The sequence below is a fragment of the Azolla caroliniana genome, unplaced genomic scaffold (genome assembly GCF_043228905.1).
Source record: "Azolla caroliniana isolate FFs.n. ecotype wild unplaced genomic scaffold, voAzoCaro1.0.p SCAF_1, whole genome shotgun sequence".
NCBI lineage: Eukaryota > Viridiplantae > Streptophyta > Polypodiopsida > Salviniales > Salviniaceae > Azolla > Azolla caroliniana.
The window spans coordinates 6,372,466-6,392,022 of NW_028230436.1; the positions used below are offsets into that span (position 1 = coordinate 6,372,466).

The 19,557-nt window shown below is 35.7% G+C and overlaps 2 protein-coding genes across 5 annotated transcripts; one reads left to right on the forward strand and one right to left on the reverse strand.

Moving 5' to 3' along the window:
• Positions 1 to 816: 816 nt before the first annotated feature.
• LOC147868647 (thiamine pyrophosphokinase 1-like) lies at positions 817 to 8,502 on the forward strand. 4 transcript variants are annotated; one of them, XM_087321884.1, is made up of 7 exons: positions 817 to 910; positions 2,308 to 2,469; positions 2,561 to 2,657; positions 3,609 to 3,681; positions 4,692 to 4,793; positions 7,787 to 8,048; positions 8,153 to 8,502. In XM_087321884.1, the coding sequence occupies exons 2-7, from the start codon at positions 2,328 to 2,330 to the stop codon at positions 8,269 to 8,271; spliced, it is 795 nt and encodes a 264-aa protein (XP_087178010.1). In that variant the 5' UTR covers positions 817 to 910; positions 2,308 to 2,327; the 3' UTR covers positions 8,272 to 8,502. The 4 variants fall into 4 exon arrangements, with proteins under 4 accessions (XP_087178010.1, XP_087178034.1, XP_087178018.1 ...); XM_087321908.1 differs by having other exon boundaries at positions 2,308 to 2,407; XM_087321892.1 differs by lacking the exon at positions 817 to 910 and adding an exon at positions 1,758 to 1,777.
• Positions 8,503 to 12,987: 4,485 nt separating this feature from the next.
• Positions 12,988 to 15,567, reverse strand: LOC147868648 (glycerol-3-phosphate 2-O-acyltransferase 6-like). Its single transcript, XM_087321919.1, has 2 exons — positions 14,666 to 15,567; positions 12,988 to 14,087 (listed from the first exon to the last, which is right to left on the reverse strand). The coding sequence occupies exons 1-2, from the start codon at positions 15,284 to 15,286 to the stop codon at positions 13,209 to 13,211; spliced, it is 1,500 nt and encodes a 499-aa protein (XP_087178045.1). The 5' UTR covers positions 15,287 to 15,567; the 3' UTR covers positions 12,988 to 13,208.
• Positions 15,568 to 19,557: the final 3,990 nt, after the last annotated feature.

Consider the following 19,557-nt stretch of genomic DNA (forward strand, 5'->3'; position numbering starts at 1 on the left):
GAGTTTGCTTGTAGTTATGGTACAACTTTGTTTTAATCCATGTTATTCTTTTATATATTGTAGGGCTTGACCTAGGGGTAATACGAGACTAGAATAAAGAAGATTTATCATGTGTATTTGAAGTCGATGTCGTCGTTTTTGTAGAGAATGTCATAAAGCCTTTTTTGGGGGAGTAAACCATCAACACATGATTTGAACTATAATGATGAATGGTTCTATTATGGACACACGATTGATCAAACCTATTTTTTGGAGACTACAATCTTAATGTGGAAAAAGTAGACACCTTACGACCATCATCCTTTAATTGTCATAATTTTAGAATGTCAACGAGATAGTATGGAGAACCAAGAACAAGTATGATGGATAGAGTCAATGCTTCCACATTGTGTGCTTTTTTAGTTGGCACCAATAGTCAAGTGCCGTGGACGGGGAATGGAATCCTCCGACAAATTTAGCGAAACTGTATTGGTGTACTGGTCTATTGGTCTATGTCACTTGGCGGGGTACAAAGTAGATAGTTAGTTAGCTCTTGGGTGTTCACTGTTTGGGATGAAAAGATAAAGAGAAAAAACAAAATAGATTTCCATACATACATACATCATTCAACTTTGTGAGTGGATATAATATCTCTATTTATTCAATTCTCTTTTTTGCTTCCCATGTTATTATATTGATTTTCATGGAGATATGTACATATATATTTATATTATTTGCTTTTTCTTTTGATACTATCTCTTCCCTACATATGTATATGCATACCTATACGTACATGATACATATGTATATATATATTTTATGGCTGTCTTTGGCTGATTCAGAGATCCATCATATCTCTTCCAGCTCACCACATCTCACAGAGTTTTGCCTTTGTATCTGATATACCAGAAATCCAAAAAACTCAAAAAGGGTAATGAATCTCCACCCTTCTTTCTTCTTAATCTCTGCATACATACATATGTGCGCCCGCCCGTGAGTGCATGGGTGTGTTTCTTCTACCTCCCCTGTTTTTCCCGTCTTCTATGTCTTAACTTCCATATCTAGTTAGGTTTCTTTTTAAAACTTTTAACTTTCGAGTTTCTAGCAAAGTGAAAAGCATTAGAAGTAAACAATTTTAATAAAAAATTAATCATAAAAAACACGTTTTCAACCAAAAGAAAAAAAATTCATTTTAATCAAGTTCTAACTGGCAAAGAAGAAAAAGAAAAACAATTTAATCCAGTAAGAAAAACAAAAACAAAAGAATTGGGTCAAGTAAGCCACACGAAAACAAGAAATTAATGGAAAACACATGTTTTTTTAAACGAGGATTGCTTGTGTTTGTAAATATCCTTTTTATTTTATAGTTTTCCTACCTTCTGTATGTCATTATAGATGGTGTTGAAAACCTGAACTTGTATATATGTTATTGTTGGCTTCAGTGAATGAAATGTTGCTCTTTGTTGAATGAGGTCTCATGAATGTAGACCATTGTGTGAAATGGCACCAGTGGTGAAGGAATTTAATAACTGAAGTGAAATGCTGCTCTTTTTTTATTAGGGTTACATCAATGTAGAACGTTAGAATAAAGGATTGAAACTAATCAAAATTTGATTTGGAAACAAAAAATAGTGAACAACTTTTGAAAAGAAGGAAGATGAGATGCCACCGAAAAGAAGAAAGATGAGATGCCTTTGAATAAGAAAACTTAAAAGGATTGAAACTTCCGAGTATGCGATATGGAAACAAAAAATGGTGAAAAAACATGATCTCTTTTGGTGAATATGAAACTCTGCTGGTAGGATATTACTCTTGTAGTTAAAGAATAGATTGAAACTACCGAAATGTGATGTAGCAACAAAAATGAAATATGATCTCACCAGGTTCTAAATTATGGCTCTTTTGCTTGATTTTTGTCCATATAGTTAAAGAGGGTGAAAAAGAACGGGTTAATTTAAAAGAGAAAATATAAAGACCCTCAGAAATCCTTTTGGAATCAAAGATGCAAGGATTCAATGCCTTTCTTATGATATCGTAATGATAGACAATTCAAGATAATTTTGGAAATCATTATTGTTGCAGTTAATGCACATTTTTACACCTTAACTAAATTTTGATGTTTTTTAAGTTTTATTACCTTTATTGTATGATAATCAAATTATCTAAAATAAAAATATTCCTCAAATAAAAGCGATTTATTTTTTCTGAATTGACTATGCACTCAAGTTCTTTGTTCACGTAGAATGTGTATATCCATGATATACATGAGTTCAAATGACTTTTTCAATGAAGGGTTTGAAATGATATAAACCTTTAACATTTTTTCAGACTAACAAGAAGAAGCGAAAATGAATTTGAAGTACCATAACTCTGGATTTCTTCAGTTTGACAAGATTGATGAAATCAGTGGTTCTTCTAATGACAATATGTATGCACTTGTGATCTTAAACTATAAATTGCCATTGCTTACTTTATCTTTATGGAAGAAAGGTTGGTTTATTGATTTGATTTTATGTTTATGTTTTAGGAACATACACTTCTTATGAAGATTCTCTTATTATATAGTTATCGTGCCTTGCAGCATGTTTCCGAATATGTGCTGATGGGGGTGCAAATCAGCTGTATGACTCCCTCCCAAAATACATTTCTTGTGATGATCCTGTTCAACTAAGAACTCAGTATGTCGATCTTTCATTTTTTCTTGTAGATCTGATAGATCTAAATTACAATTAAAGAAACTTGGAAGAAACTAAAGCAAGCAGATTAACTAACTTGCTTGAACAATATAAACCTAATGAAAATGTAACAAAAAGGTCTTGTCAAGATAAATAACCAATAATTATGCAAGTTCAACATATAATAATTATTCAAGCTAAAACCTTTCTTTTATATAAAAACTTGCATGCATGAGTAAAGAAGCAATTATCAACATATAATGAAACTTTTTGAATTATTACAAAACTTGTTAATTTATGACATTGAGAAACTTATTTGCTCCATGATTCCCACTAAAATCTTTCTTCCTATAATGAAAAATCTCGGAAACATTTGTTTTGGTTCAGTTAGAGGTATATTTGGTGATTACATTCATTGTTGGACATAGAATCCATTTGCCATGGTATTGCCAATGTTGTTCGATTTTTTTTTTAAATGAATGAATATTAGAAATTTGAAAGCCTTTCTAGAAAAATTGAATCTCCCTATTGTTTCTGAAAATTAATAAGCAATTAGTGATAACGATCACTATTTTAGTCAGGCGATACTTTGATACTGGTCAAAATCTAACACTATATTGCTCTTGAATCAGCTCCTTCTTTAGGGTCTCTTCTAGAGTGATGTCAGCTGGTAGGACCTTCAAAGAAAATGATCCAATCAAGACTATAAAAAACAACTTTGTAAATTTGTTGCTCGATTTAATCTTTATTATCTTGTTAAGTGTCGTAGCACTCATTTTTAATGCCTCTTAAGGAGACACTGATACCATCTTTCCTTTCTTACTCATAAGCACGCAAACATCTAGATTGAGCTTAATCCCTTAAAGTAGGCTGAATAATCTACTTAGCTCCTTTTTCTCTATTTACGTGTTTCTTTTGCCTGTTTATGCATTATATACTGCCTTCTTATCACAGGTATAAACCAGATGTTATCAAGGGTGATTTAGACTCAGTACGTCCAGAAGTCCGAAAATTCTATGAAGAATTAGTATGTCATTCCCATACCATTTTTTTAGTTTGTATTTCTCAATATTTTAATCATAAACTTGAAACTCTTGGCTTTTTTCAGATTTTTTTCCTCATAAAATTGTACTTATTCTAGTTTACTTCACTTCTATATTTGATGAACACTTTGAAACCATGTTCCATTGTTAACAATTCCAAAATTGATGAGGATTTAAGTATCTATTAATCATGGGCTCCATAATGTCTTGGGTTCTTGGTGTAAACTTAGCATCTCTCAATCATAGATATGATCGACCATGATAATGTCTTGGGTTCTTGGTGTAAACTTAGCATCCCTGAATCCTAGATATGGCCGAGCATGGCTTGCTTATATTAACTTGGTTTGGCAAGTCAGCTATCCTTAGATGTGTTTTTATATTTCTCTGATGTGAAAGATGATGGTGTGGTTGCATTGCAGAAAATTTGGTTAATATTTCCGAAATTCCCAAATTTTAAGGTTATCTTTGGCAAATATTACTCTGAACTTCCATATTTTACTGTACAATGTTGAGCTAAATTTTAAGCATATCTTTGCAAATATTACTTTGAGCTTCCATATTTTACTGTCTAAAAGTTAAAAAAACATTGTTGTAAATATAGCCCAAAGATCGTTCAGAATCTTTTAAAAATAGCCATTGGCCTATAAATAAAATAGCCCCCATTGGTTTTTCCTTGATTACTCTTAACAGCCATATTTACTGTAAAACATTGGGCTAAAAATTTAAAAAAACATTGACATTGTAGATATAACCAAAAAAGATGTTTCAAAATCTTTGAGAAACAGCCATTCGGCCATAAATTAAGAGTCCCATTTGTTTTTACTTGATTAATTTTGATTTCACAGCGATACTTGAAAGGCAATTTCAATGTGTGAAATCATGTAAAGACGTGAATTTTAACTCGTTCAATTTATGTTTTTCTATAAGAAAACTACACTTTTCAGTTCAGGATCCTCATAAATCTATCTTCTGGTAAATTCTATTTTTTTGGCAGGGAACCATTATAATGGATGAATCATATGATCAAGATACAACAGATCTTCATAAATGTATATCCTATATTAAAGATCAAAATACAAATCTTGATCTAAAAACTGTAAGCTCACTTCAAACTTTGAAGTCTTATTAAGCATGGCAATATTAATATCAATCATAAGCAAGGCATAAGAATGAAAATTTACAATGGAGAGTTTCTAATTGTAGATGGGAAATTTGGTTATGAATTCTGTCATGATAATAGTCAATCATCAGGAATGTATAAGAATAAAATTTCATGATTAGATTTTTATATTGCAAATGGGAAATTTTGGTTACTCTTTCATTAATAATGCACAAGAAGGAAATTTTATGATTTAGATTCTCAGGGAAATTTTGGTCGGATTGTAAGTTTCTTATGATTCTTAAGATGGTGGCTCATATTGGGTAGGTTACTTTCCGCCAGCACAAGTATTGTCTGGGGACAAGTCCAGAAAAAAAGATGCATGAATAATGTCTCTTAAGTTGCGCAAAATGACCTCTGAGAGACCAAACACAAGAAGTTACTTCTGAAAATGTGGCCTCATCTTGGAGAAAACTAATAAAAGCTTGTGAGTTCCAAGTACTCAATATTCCCTTAGTCAAGCATGTAGAAACATTGTGAGCTTAAGGTGGGATGGAAACTTGAACCGTTGAAGCGAGGACATTGGTACAGCACCATCAGTACCATGTGAAAAATAGCCTTTGATGTTGTCAAGGGCAGTGACCTGGCTGTATGCTTGTCCGCATTTCGACAGGTGCATACATCTAGTTTCCTTGATTATAACAGCACAAAACCAACAGGCACATTGGTCATATAAAATAAGATGTTTTTCTTCAAAAGACAATGAATAACTTGCCGCAACCACATTTAATATGTAGGGACAAGTCCAGAAAGAAAGATATATTAATAATGTGTCGTAAGAGGCCAAAATGGCCCATCAGAGACCAATCATGAGAGGTTATCTCTGAAAATGCTGGCTTTCTCTTATAGAAAACTGGTAAAAGATCATAAGTACCAGACATTCCAATTAGCTAAGCATGTAAAATGTTGCAAGCTTAGATGGATGGAAACTTGTGTTTTTGACAATCTCCAAATTGATGGCTCAATCAAAGATGGAGAGGATCTCTGTGGTGAAGAAAAACACCTTCAGTGTTGGGCGATGGTGGCCTTTGATTTTGTCAATAACATGGCAATGACCTTGCCATGTGCAGTGGCCTGGCCACTTGCTTGTCCACACCTTGACCGGCATGTAAATCAAGTTTCCATGATTGTAGGACTCACCCAATAAGCCAGATATCCGGAATGTACATGGCCAAATAAAATACCATTCCTTACAGAAGCAATGAATTCATACACACCTCTTTAACTTGCTGTCTCCACTGGAACTGTATCGATAACTCGCTGCAAGCATAACTATATGGGCACACGTCCAGAAAGAAAGATCCATGAACGTCTCTTAAAGTGATGAATTATGGCCTATGATAGACCAAACAAAGAGTTATCATTTGGAAGCGTTGTTCTCATCTTGAAGAACACTAGGAAAACATCATATTCCAAGTACCAGATATTCCAGTGAGCCAACCATGTAAAATGTTACAAGCTTTGAAAGATCTCCAATTTGGTGGGTCAATCCAACATGGACAGCGTTTCTGAAACAGGGAAAATGCGCTAGGTTTTGGGTGATAACAGCCTTTTTTGTCAATAGCACAGGCTGTGACCCAATCACTGCTTGTCACACCTTGATAGGAGCATAAAGTCAGTTGTCTTGATTTAATAATACAATTCAATCAACAGTCAAGATATCCCATCCATACATTGTGAGAGAAGAATAAGAAGTTCCTTAAAGAGGCGATGAATTCTTCTGCACAGACCTTTTGATTCTGTGTTTGAATGTTCCCGACACAGGCCCATTAGCTACCTGCAAATGAATGCCAATCCTCAACCAGGGTCCATCTTATAATGAAAGCACCAGGGAACATACACACTCTTTTATAGATTCAAATTCCACTCCATTATTCTCTTGCAGTATAAATGTGGCGTGGTAGTACTAAAATTAGATTCAAAGAAAACTCGACACCACTCTGCAGCTAAAATTTACATACAAAAGCTGGGATATCAACTGCGACAAGATGCGAGAAATCCAGTTAAAAGATGTACATATTTTCACAGAGTGTTTAGAAGATTTTAGAAATTTCTTCCATTGACTCAAATCAAGATTTCTTTTTCTAGACTTGAGGGTTGATCAAGATAGGAAAAGTATGGGAACAAACTCTTAACAAACCCACGTAGGCCAATGGTTTACAACCTCATTGAAGTCTTCAAGCCTTACCCTGCCTGTGAGCAAAGGATGGGGAGTGCATGTTTGGCAGATGAAACATGATATGACCGATATATGAGCAAAACATGATGCACTTCCATCCTCAAGTGTCACTTTGCTTGCATTTCTCGACCATATAATAATTATTCCAACCTGCTTGATATCTAGATTCATAGCATTCATTCCACCCGTTTGTTGATGGGACATTCAAGCTTTGCACCTCTTGTTTTGGTTCTCCCTTGCCTTTTATTTCATCATTTTTGTTTTGTCCATATTAACAATTAACCCAGTGATCTGACAGAATGTGTCCAATACATCAAGTGTTGCATATCATCCAAATTATATGAGAATAACCACTATCCATTTTCAATTGGCACTTAACTTGCTCACACAATTGTGCTACAACTGCTCTATACTCAAATGGCATTCCAATCTCTATCATTCTTTTGCAAAGCTCACTCCTTGGGGCAGTGTCAAAGGTTTCCTTGAAGTTCACAAAACAACAAAAATATTGTCTTCCCTTGATGTTTTTTTACAGAAAGAAACTACTTTCCCGTTCATTAGGAGAGAAGTTTTCCCTTGATGTTTACTTTCTTCCACGAACGATAACTGTTAGTGTAACGTAATAATTGATAGTTGAATGAACTCTTAGAGAGAGAGAGAGATGTGTTTCTTCGTGAGAAAAAGAGAGAAATTCTCCCTAAGTGTTGTATAAAAACAAAGCAAATAATATTTTCTAACCCATGTGTTTAAGGCAATGGAACAAGGGAGCATTCTTGTAGTAGGATCAATGGGGGGAAGAATGGATCACGAGTTTGGAAATTTTAATGTACTTTTCTCATTCCCGGATCTCCGAATAATCTTGTTGAATGATGAATCTATGATATACCTTCTGGTAAAGGAGATCTGCCACCATATTCACATTGATAGTGAGTTCGAAGGCCCACACTGTGGGCTAGTACCAATTGGTGCTCCTTCATCCTGCACAACCACAACTGGTCTAAAGTGGAACTTAGGTATGTGTGAATCGACTCCTAGATATTTTTGTTTTCTTAGCGTTGTATGATACATAGTTGACCTTGAGCATATTTTCTTCGTGGCATTTTGATTTTCTTTTCAGATAATACTCCTATGCAATTTGGTGGCCTCATCAGTGTTTGCAACAAAGTCCAAGATAAGGTCGTCACTGTTCAGTCAGATGCTAACTTAATTTGGACTATAGCTATTCACCCTAAGTAAGCAATAATGACATTAAACATCATTTGACATTTTACATAAAGATTTCAAACACATTTGACATTCTTTGTTGGAATTGCTAATTGTACTATGAGTTTGTTTCTGTTTAACATTGTTGTCTTTTTAAACGATGTTGCTATGATTTTCAATCTTTGTATTCTGGAAAAATGACAATTGCAATGTTGTAATGCCATTTTTTATGACCACAGCATCCTTATTGAGGCTTGGGCCCCCCCAACCTTTTGTGGTGACATAAAAACTCCTGTAGGTTTTGTATATAGAGAACCTCTTATGATATATGCATGCATGTGATGAAATGAGCCATTTTTCCTACAGACCTATGCCATTCTAAACGTGTTGCACTTTTTGCAACGTATGTCCAACTTTAATGCTCTTAAATTAGATACATTATTGTGATTGTGACCGAGTTGAATGTGTCATCTTATGGAAGGAGCTACTTCTATATTTTGATGGCAAAACTTTCTAGAAACAAGCACTATTTCTATTTTTGTAAACCAACTCATGGAGGAAATTGTAATTTAGTTTGAGATGATTGTGTTTTGTTTTTTCAGTATAATTGATTAATTTTTCCATCGTACTCTCATTGGCATGGAGGCTGCAAATATCCATGATTCGAAAATGTTTTTAGGTCCCTTTCTCCTCATGAATGGATGGATGAATTTATGGTTAGCATTAGCTTTGTTTTGGTGGGGTTCTTCTTCTCACCAAAACAGCCATCAAGTTTTGTATTGCTTATGATTTTATAATACCAGGGTGTATCTTTTGTTAAAATAAAATAAAATTTTGCCATCGTACTCATGCTTCTCAAACAACATATGAATTAGAATGTCAATTAGGTAAATTGGTTGATCATTTATGCTTTATTCAAGTGCAATTGATCTTAATAAGCAGCTTGCTGGATTATGTTTTTGAAAAGTGTGTATTGTTGGCACCTGTCGTGAATTATTATTGATTTCTTTGTAATGACATAAAAGTTGGATTATTGATTTCCTTATATGGATGCTATATTGGCAAAGGGAAATGGTCATAATTATAGTAATGCATGAACGTTGTTTAGTGAGACATTGAAGCATTTGGATGGTAATGAAATCTACATGTGACTTCAAGGGGGTTAATTAAGGTTTCCGCGAGGCCAAAGTAATGTGTAGGATGGTACTAATTCATCCTAGGTCAAGTTCCATGTACTAACTTCTATCCAAGGACTTGCTTATGTGCATAGGGGTTTGACAAGTCGACTCACATTAGATTGTGTGCTTATTAAGCATCTCAATGTGCAAAGAGGGCATTGGAAATCCCCCCTTAGATTATCATGCGGGCTGGTCTTTCCAATCAGTTTTGGTGAAATTCACTAGGAAACTTTATAAGTGTTTAGGTGGCACTATGAATCTCTCTTTCATTGTATACTCTTTTTGGGGCCCAACAACCTCTCCATTACCAATCAATTCACCATCCTTTCTCTAGATTGAAGTGGTACTCAAACCTCATCCCACGGCTCTATTAAAATTCAATGTTCAAGTTGTAACCATGATATCATCTTAATGTACAAACTATGAAAGTTGCAACAATTTCAAAGGTGGCATTATGTAAGTCATAATGTTGCAACCTACAAGGTACAACACAACATGTAGATAAATAGTAGATTAGGGGAAAAATAATGTATTTGATTTGTATGATATGAGATAACATGGTTCTTACAACAAGATGTTTGTCTAAGTGGTTTGATATTCTCCTATACGACATACAACAATTTACTCAACCTTTAGCCCTTATGGAAGACTATGGATGATCCTTAATGTCGTTGGTCCCAAGCTTAATGAATAGAGGACATATTGTGGTTCCTATGTTCTTGCTTGTTCCTATTGTGTCACCTCTCTCAATCTTACATTTTGAAATTCATGATGAACAACTCACTAACAATCTTTGTGTACTTCAATCAAACTATTTCCAAGGCTGATTTGCATAACCTCACCTAACAAATAAACTAAATGTCTCTTGCAATGATTAGGCTAGTTTCAAACAATGTATTCGAAATCAAATAGGAAACGTATATAAACTTATGGTTATTTTGAACCTCCACACTTCACACACAATAATATGAGAGACTTGAGATGCCCCACAATGATTTCATATAGATTTGCTAGCTATTTTAAATAATTCTATGTGGTTCCTATGTTCTTGCTTGTTCCTACTTTGTCACCTCTCTCAATCTTACATTTTGAAATTCATGATGAACAACTCATTGACAATCTTTGTGTACTTCAATCAAACTATTTCCAAGGCTGATTTGCATAACCTCACCTAACAAATAAACTAAATGTCTCTTGCAATGATTAGGCTAGTTTCAAACAATGTATTCGAAATCAAATAGGAAACGTATATAAACTTATGGTTATTTTGAACCTCCACACTTCACACACAATAATATGAGAGACATGAGATGCCCCCACAATGATTTCATATAGATTTGCTAGCTATTTTAAATAATTCTATACAGACTAAGGAGTCTATAATAAATGATACATCATACGATATAGGGAGATTTAATACAATCACTTTCTGTATTTAAATACCTAGGTTATGAATATTTCATATACACATCACATCGCCTAATATATTTTTGATATGTATATAAACATTTTCTAAATGAAGCCCTACATTTGTTGGCTTCAAAAGCTACACCGTTGATATTTTGTTAACTTTAGAACATGTAGTTTTCTCGAGCTGAAAATAGGAAAAAGGTTGCAAATGTAAAACATGGGGCGTGGTGCAACAAGTCAACTTGTAATTCGCAACATTAAGGTTGTGGGCCAAGTCTTTACCTTGATGTCATGGTAATTTAGAAACCCTTTATAAGTTTAGTTTGAGATCATGCACATTACTAGTTTGCTCATGTAAAACCTCCCTTGCAGCATTGACCTAGACCAATTCTTTGATAACACAATGAATGAATAAGTTGTGGATGACAATGCAAAGGAGAATGACAATAACACATGAATAAGGGTGAGATAATTTATCAATACTTTTCTTTTTGGATGTGAATAATTGGATAAAAGGAACTTTTGCTAAAGATTTGATAACAATAATAATTGCTCTTTGTAGTTAGAATCGATGGCTTTGGTATACAAATTGTAAAGGCGAATGAGCTTTTTGACAATATTGACTAATGAAGGGTAATGCCATCTTCAACTATTTTGTGTGTGCTAAAGTCATACATTTGTTTTGTTAGATGTCTTCATTTAGTTGGGCAAGTGTGGTTACATGTGACATGTGTCTTTGGAAATTGGTATTATTTATGGATAGTTGTCACCATGTCGAACCATGAACACAACATATGTCGTATGTTGAGTGCATGCCATTAACATACTATTCATCAATATCGAGGATTCATCTCAAGAGCTATATTTACTTCCATTTTCAAAAGAATTTTACTTTGTAGAATAGAATCGACGGACCGCTCTTCAGGGATGTTCTTTGTCTAGAACAAAGTGAAGGAATCTTCGCATGCCTTCCCCGAGGACATGAAAAATATTTTCAAAGGTAGAAACTATTTATGAAAAATCATATCAATTATAATTACGTTAATATTGAAACAAACACGATTCTGTTCAAGGATGAAAAATAACAACAAAAAAGTCACAAAAATAAAATGATTGAGGCATTATAAAGATGCTCAAGTGACTAGGAAAAATAGCAAATAGATTTAAAAAGAAAAAATATTCATTCATGGAAGAAGATTAATCCAAAGACAAACATGTTTACATTGATGTAAGGGAAAGATTGATCGAATGAGAAACAAATTTAAAGACGTTACATGAATTTGCATGTTTTACCTTTGTGAACATTACCTTGGTTCCCAAAGGAATGATAAAAATGACTGTGTACTATGGGTAAGGAATCACAATCTTCATCTACATTCTTTTTAAGGCGTAAATAGTATGATTCATTACATGTCTCATTAATGAAATGGCATCATGATATTTTACCGTGCGAGAGCAAACAATACATTCATGATTGGGCGATTTACTATCATGTGTGCGCATTGCTTGCATATATCAAATAAACACAACCATCCTAGGTGACAGGCATATCATCATAATATTTCACACTTTTGTTGGTCGAGCAAACAATAATGCATTGATGATTGGCCAATTTATTTCTGTGCGTGTGAACCACTTACATGTATACACAAGTGGGCACCTCCCTTCAAATTCGTACTCACCTACTCATCAACAATGATTTTGGAATTCATTAATGCATTTATATCTTCTATAGACTTGCACACATGTCATTTTCCCTTCCAAAGAATAACAAAACAAATAGACCTACCATTTAACACTTAATACACATCATCTTGGCATAAATAAAACTACATATACGTAGCTCAATGTGAAAATCAATATTGCTCGATCTCAATGATTCCGGAAGAGAGTTCCAAACAATTGTAATGGATTTGACATCATGCTTGATCTACTTAGTGTTGAGATGGACAATTTCCATACATTAACAATCCGAAGAAAACAAACCACTTGTGAGAGTTTTGTTTATTTGCATGTATCTATGTATCCGGAGAAGATGAAAGGAAGATGAAAGGAAGATGAGTCCATAGCTGTTTAATAGAAAATGTCTATTTTTAAACATGTACGTATATACACAACTAGATATCGTCTTTCCGACTTTTTATGACGAGCGCACAAGTAATATCAAAGCCTACTTTATTATCTTCATCGGGATCAAACGAATCGGACTTTACAAGTAGCATGGTAGGTTAGCAAAGGCGTTTTTAGATGGCAATATTGAAATTAAGGGCAAATGGATATCCTCATTTTTAACAACAAATGTCTACTAGAACAATAGTGATGACACATGCTCAATGCTTGAGAAAAAGAACAAAGGATTGATCGAGAGGACATTCTTTCCATCTAGAAAATCCCATCGTTCCCCGCGAGCATATTGTATTTGTCCTTCCTATTATAATTCGTACATTGAAAGCCAAGCTTGTCAGCAAGCAACCGTTGTGTCATGTTTGCGATCTCGATGGCCGACTTCCCCTCAGTCCGGAGCTTGTCCATGGGTAGGGGGTCGAGAAATATCACTTCGTACGAGGGCCTTGGGTTCAAACAATAAAAGATGCCGTCAAGCGCCTTATAACCCCTCACGCTCGTGCCTTGAAACATGCTCATCTTAACATTCAGCGCGACGGGCACGACATTGTTGGTCATGTCGGCGAACAAAGGGCTGAACCTCAACAAAAAGGGCTCCCTACATGTAGTGCCTTCGGGGCATATAAAAACATCTTCCTTGTGGAGGAGTTCGTCGATGATCCTCGCGTCCTTTTCACGGTTTCTCGTGAGCCGGGTAGCAGGGATGGGGGACATGTACTCGGACACCTTGCTTATGCTATAGGCCATAGCTCGGACCTTGCGGCGCAATGCGATGGACAAGAAGATGGGGTCCGCAAGGGTCCGATGTGTGCACACGAAGATCGCACCTTCTTGGTTTATGTTTTCGGTCCCCCCGGCGGAGGCGAGTTCTCGTTGAAGCAAGGGCGGGGCACCTTTGACCCTCACTTTTATCCCGAACAAAGAGATGAGTGGGAAGCACATTTCTTTTGGTAGGCATATGCCGATCATGTTTCGGATGAGAAATAGAACAATGCCAGCCGGCATCCACAAGAAGATTGCGAGCGACACAAATGGCGTGGGTCTCATCACGAGCCTCCCGTCATGGAAGACCAAGGGATTCACATACTCCTCCTTTGGTACCGTGTCATGGCTTGGTATGGACATACTAATGACATCCTGCATTACACAAAAACCAACAAAACTCCCCAATATCAAAATCACATGAAATTTCTCTTGATAAACACACATACATGAAGATATGCATAGGTGATACAAATCACACATATTCTTAACAATGCTTTGGCTCTTTTTTGCAAAGAGGGGGGCTTTTTCAAGTTAAGTCTAGAGTTTTAAACCCACTTGTTTATCAGTGTATCCTAACACTTTCTATACTCACAAAAACATGATTGTGGGTCTCTCCGGGGCAATCCTACGGAATCACTTGGGACAAACTTATTCCACGAATTTATAGCGATTCTACTGATATACTTGGGGCGAACCTTAATGGCGTGAATTTATAGCGAACACTGATGTTACTCTAAACAACATACATACAACACATAATTAGAGAAAAAGTATCCCGATTGTGGATGTTACTCTAAAGAACATACATACAACTCAATTAGAGAGAAAGTATCCCAAACAATCGAGAAACCCCGGAACTTACGTTCCCGCGGGAAGGATTGAGTGTGATATAAGTAGTTGCATTAACATTAACAAGACCTCCATCCAAATTATGGGATGTCTTACTTTACCTGGCAACATGAGAGGAAGGTGTGCTTGTGGGCACTATTGCATAGCCCAATGCTGGGCTGCCCCCGGGTCTCTTGGAATGCTTGCTTGACTAGCATCAGTTTTCCGGATTCATCAAGTACCCCCGACTTGGCATTGACACGGCCGGTGCAAAACCCGTCTCGTGTGACTTCCACGTCGGTCGCAAACACCCTTTTCACACTTAAGTGGTGCCGGACGAAATGCTCGACGAATATCCGTGGGTGAGATGTGACCACATACTTGTCGGTCCCTCCATGCAAGAAAGCTCTATAGGGCCCCGGCGCAAGGTCCTCGAGGAAGAACTTGGGGAGCACGGCCTTCGACACGGCAATGACCTCGGCTTGCTTCAGCCCCGCGATGGACACGAAGATCTGGATGCGTATCGGTAATGTCTCGGACACGAATGAGAGCAGCCACATGAGAGGGAATAGGAGGAGGAGGACCAAGGATCGGAGTGGGCTCCCCGCCTCGAGCGACATTAGCATGTAGTAAGGGAAGAAGCTCGTGGATCGCAAGAGTGTTCCATCCAAATGCGAGATGATCACTCTCTTTACAATTCCATTGTTTCTTCCTTCATGTTGGGCCATGGCTTCTTCACCCATGTGAAGTGTTTTTGTTGAATTGAAAGTAGCCTTTCCTTTGGGTTGTGTCAAGAGAGGGAGAAAGGGAGAGAGATTGACGAGCTCTTGTAGTTGTTATTCAGATTTGACCTTGACATATATGCACATATAGATTGACCACTCTAATTTGTTATTATCTTGAGCTTGACTATTATGTATATATAGGGATATAGATTGGGCTCATCTTTTGATGTTATGTTGGTTAATAATAAATATGGAGAGGCCATGGTTATGGTTAGTAGCAAGTGATATCCATAGGTAGTAGTAGTGTGTACATACATAATACATATGTATGTGAAGGTACTTAAAAGACAGTTTCCTCTTTGTTCTCTTTTTATTTTATTTTATTTTTGTTTATATTTATTATGGTGGGCTCATTAACATAAAATAAAATAAAATGACAGAAGATGACAACACGAGCGTCGTCGAAGGTTCCGACCACAAACTTTGTACATATTGTGCCCAAGTTCCGACCACACACTTGCGGCTCATGAAGTAAAATAAAGGACCACAAGTTTATACCTAATGAAGTATCCGATGACTAGGACGAGGCATGATCCTCATCTCTTCACTTCCCACCATGATGATTATAACATGTTATTGACACTAGTTGCCTTGAAGTAAAATAAAGGACCACAAGTTTATACCTAATGAAGTATCCCGAAGACTAGGACGAGGCATGATCCTCATCTCTTCACTTCCCACCATGATGATTATAACATGTTATTGACACTAGTTGCCTTTGACACAGACACTAGTTACCTTTTGAGGTAGACACTACTTGGCTTTGAGGCAAAGTGTTCTATCATATTGTTCCCTTCTAGAACTCTTTGTTCACACATTTTGGTGTCGATCGCTTTTGTCGAGCACCCACACCCCCCTTTTTCGCATTCCAACCAACTTTCAAAGAGTTGTCTCACCTTCCCTGTACATATCGTCCTCTCGTGTTGTATACATCCTTTCACGCGTTGTTACCACACTTGGTGCATTGGCTTTCTACCTTGAATGTTGCTTTCGATTCAATGGGCTTCTCGAAGTTGGCTCTCCTCACCCACTTGTGTCTTCTTACACATATACTCTAATGGACCTTTTGAGAACTCTATGTGTGATTGCACACTTTCTTGACGTTTATTTGTTTTTGTTCTTTTCATGGTTCCATTCAGGCCTTTGTGATAATCGGTCACTTTTACCCCCATGAGCTTTTGTACTTTGGTAGTAGGCCATAGGCCAATTTGGGTGAACCTTATTGTAAATACTAAATAAATAAATAAATAAATAAAAAAAAATATATATATATATATATAGAGAGAGAGAGAGAGAGAGAGAGGTGATAAATGATGCCAACCAACTTCTCAGCTGCCTCATAAATATGTAAAAATGAATTTATATATATATATATAATATGAGTTCGAAACCTTCTCTTGTTTTGTTTTTGTAATTAATGCTCCAATATTACCTGTATTCTTAGTATTTATTTGGATTTATATTTGTAATTTAGTTATTTTTGTTTCGTCTATGAAAAACTTCTTTTTATAGCTATGTTATGTATAAGCATTTGAAATTAAAACTCTCCTAAAAGCTTATAAGCACCCCCCACTATTTCCCCTATCCCCATGGTCGACAACACCATCACGAAGACAAGAGCCAAAAAAACACTATGTGCTATCTCGAGCAAATCATGTGATCAATTCAACCCTCTCTGTCTCTCTCTGTCTCTCTCAAATATGTGTACCATTGAAGCCAAACGAGACGGTACACTGGCACCATTTGATTTCAATTCATAGTTAGGCATGGAAGCAAGAACTGACAATGATTAGTTGCAAACAAGACAAATCACGTGTAGATCACAACAATCTCATGCATTCACTTGTACTCTCAAATGAGTTCACTACAAGAAGGAACAAGTTTAAGATAAGCCCTATAAAGTACCAAAAACAATAGATAAGGAAACATTTAAATGTGGAAAAAAGTTAGTTTCAACGATTAAACACATCTTTAATGTTTCCCATGAATTCATTCCAAAGTGCATTGGTTTGGATTTTGACTTATACCCTACCAATCTCAATGTTTGGTAACCATTTCAACACTAGAGTATATGCTCATTGCTTCAGTAGTTGCTAGTGCTAAGTCACGAATCAACGCATTGATCCATCTAGTGTTCGCTAGTATGGCTTATGTGCCCATTGTGCTTACCTTGCCGAGAAGAATGAAGAATAGATTAATAAAAGACAAAACCTATTATGGAAGAAAAAAGGAACGTTATCAATGAAGTTATATAGAAATGTCAAAAAGATTTTCTTGGTGTTTAGAATGCCATCCCCAACATACACGACAATGGAAGAATAATTTGAGAATCATTACTAGGATATCCAAACAAGGACAAAACGTTAAATAGAGCTTTTGTATTTCTAGATCCATATGTCATACATAAACAACAGAACAAGTTGCAATAATATCCTAATTCTAGATCCAAAGGCACTTTAAAAACGTTAAGAATATGTTGCATTTGTTACATTGATGTTCAAACAAGATTAAAATAAATATATATATTTTTCTATTTGGATTACTTGAAAAAAAAAACATAGCTATTTGTCCCCTCTAGCATGCAAAGGAAGTATAGGGGTCAATGTATAGTGTGACTAGGGCCATACACGTGTAAGGTGGGCAATCCTATGCATGGTGAGTAGTTATATATTAGATAGTCAAGAGGTTAATAAGTTTCATATCCCCCGTGCATACATGGTCTGCAAAGGTAGCCAAACATGCATGATGGTTCTCTGTATTGATGATACCATCATGATGCTTTGTAAGTTCCTTCTTTATCCTTACCTAGATGGTGGGTTACAATCAATTTCAGTGGGCACAATAACCTACTTCTTCATCCAAAGGTGTATTTGGTGTGGTAGATTGTGATATTGAGGCCGTTGGATACAACAACACCACTCTCTTTGCTTTTTCCTTTCCTCTCAATCTAATTATATGTAAAATTTCTTGCTCTTGTTGTTACCAACTCTATTGAGTTTAATGTGTTATTGCTACTTAAAATATCCATTGAACACATTTGTGAGGTCATGTAGGGTCAGATTTGTCCAATAGCATCAATAGGAAACAATAAGCATTAACATTCAAAAGTGAACCAAAGATTTTGCATTCAAAAAGTGAATTGCAATACATAGATTCTAATGCCATTTTTCACTATACAAGGGCCATTGAGATCTAGCTACGCACATTATTTTGTCAACTTCAATACACAAAAGCTTATTAGATATACGAGTAACATTAAAATTCAATCAACGTATACTAGGTAAAAATGTGAAATGTTCATCATCTCCCATAGTTAGTTTTTCAACAATCATGGGTTTCTTTATGCATTGAATTATATCAATAACTCATAACCATGAAACGTTCATCATCTCCCATAGTTAGTTTTTCAACAATGATGGGTTTCTTTATGCATTGAATTATATCAATAACTCATAACCATGACTTCTCATTATGAATATAAAACCTATGTTTGTTTCACAATAAAGGACATATACATTTTGAAAGACTTTCCGGTTAAGTGGGAGAACCAACAAAAGTTCATAGGAAGTGAGACGTTCATATTAGGTGGAAGAACCCTTGAAGGAGTTACCCTAGATCGTAAATAACGCTTTCTATTTAAACCCTGACTAATTATTTAGCTATGAGAGTGAGCGTGTATTATGATGTGCAACATATTGGATGCAAGAATCAAACTTGGGTTTCACTGATGTTTATGTCTTTGATTCTAGGATGCCAAGCACCAAGCCTTAACATATGTCATTTTCTATGTTGCTAGTGAATATTTGTTTGTATTAGGGTTACGTCGTGCTAATCAATGGATATAAACATGTGCATAAGACATGTTTCAACTAAATGATGTAAATTGTTGTCATTAGTGTGATTGATTGCCAATAAGCAAGATATTCATACATGACCTTTTCTTGGTTGAGTTTCAATAATCTCGCTTTTCATGAATTTAGTAATCCTCATGAACATTAACAATCATTTATAAGGAAAATGTTGGATGATTTTCAATTCTCGGAAAACTGAATATAAAAATCAACAACTAGACCATTTACCTAATTCATGAAAGGTTGCGCACAACTCATTTTATAAGGAAAATTGCTTCCAGCTCGTGCACTTGTTGTGTACACATGATAAATGATACATGAGAGAAACTGTCTCTTAGTTTCTCCTAATTGTTGACTAATTGTTTGTAGAGGAAGCAA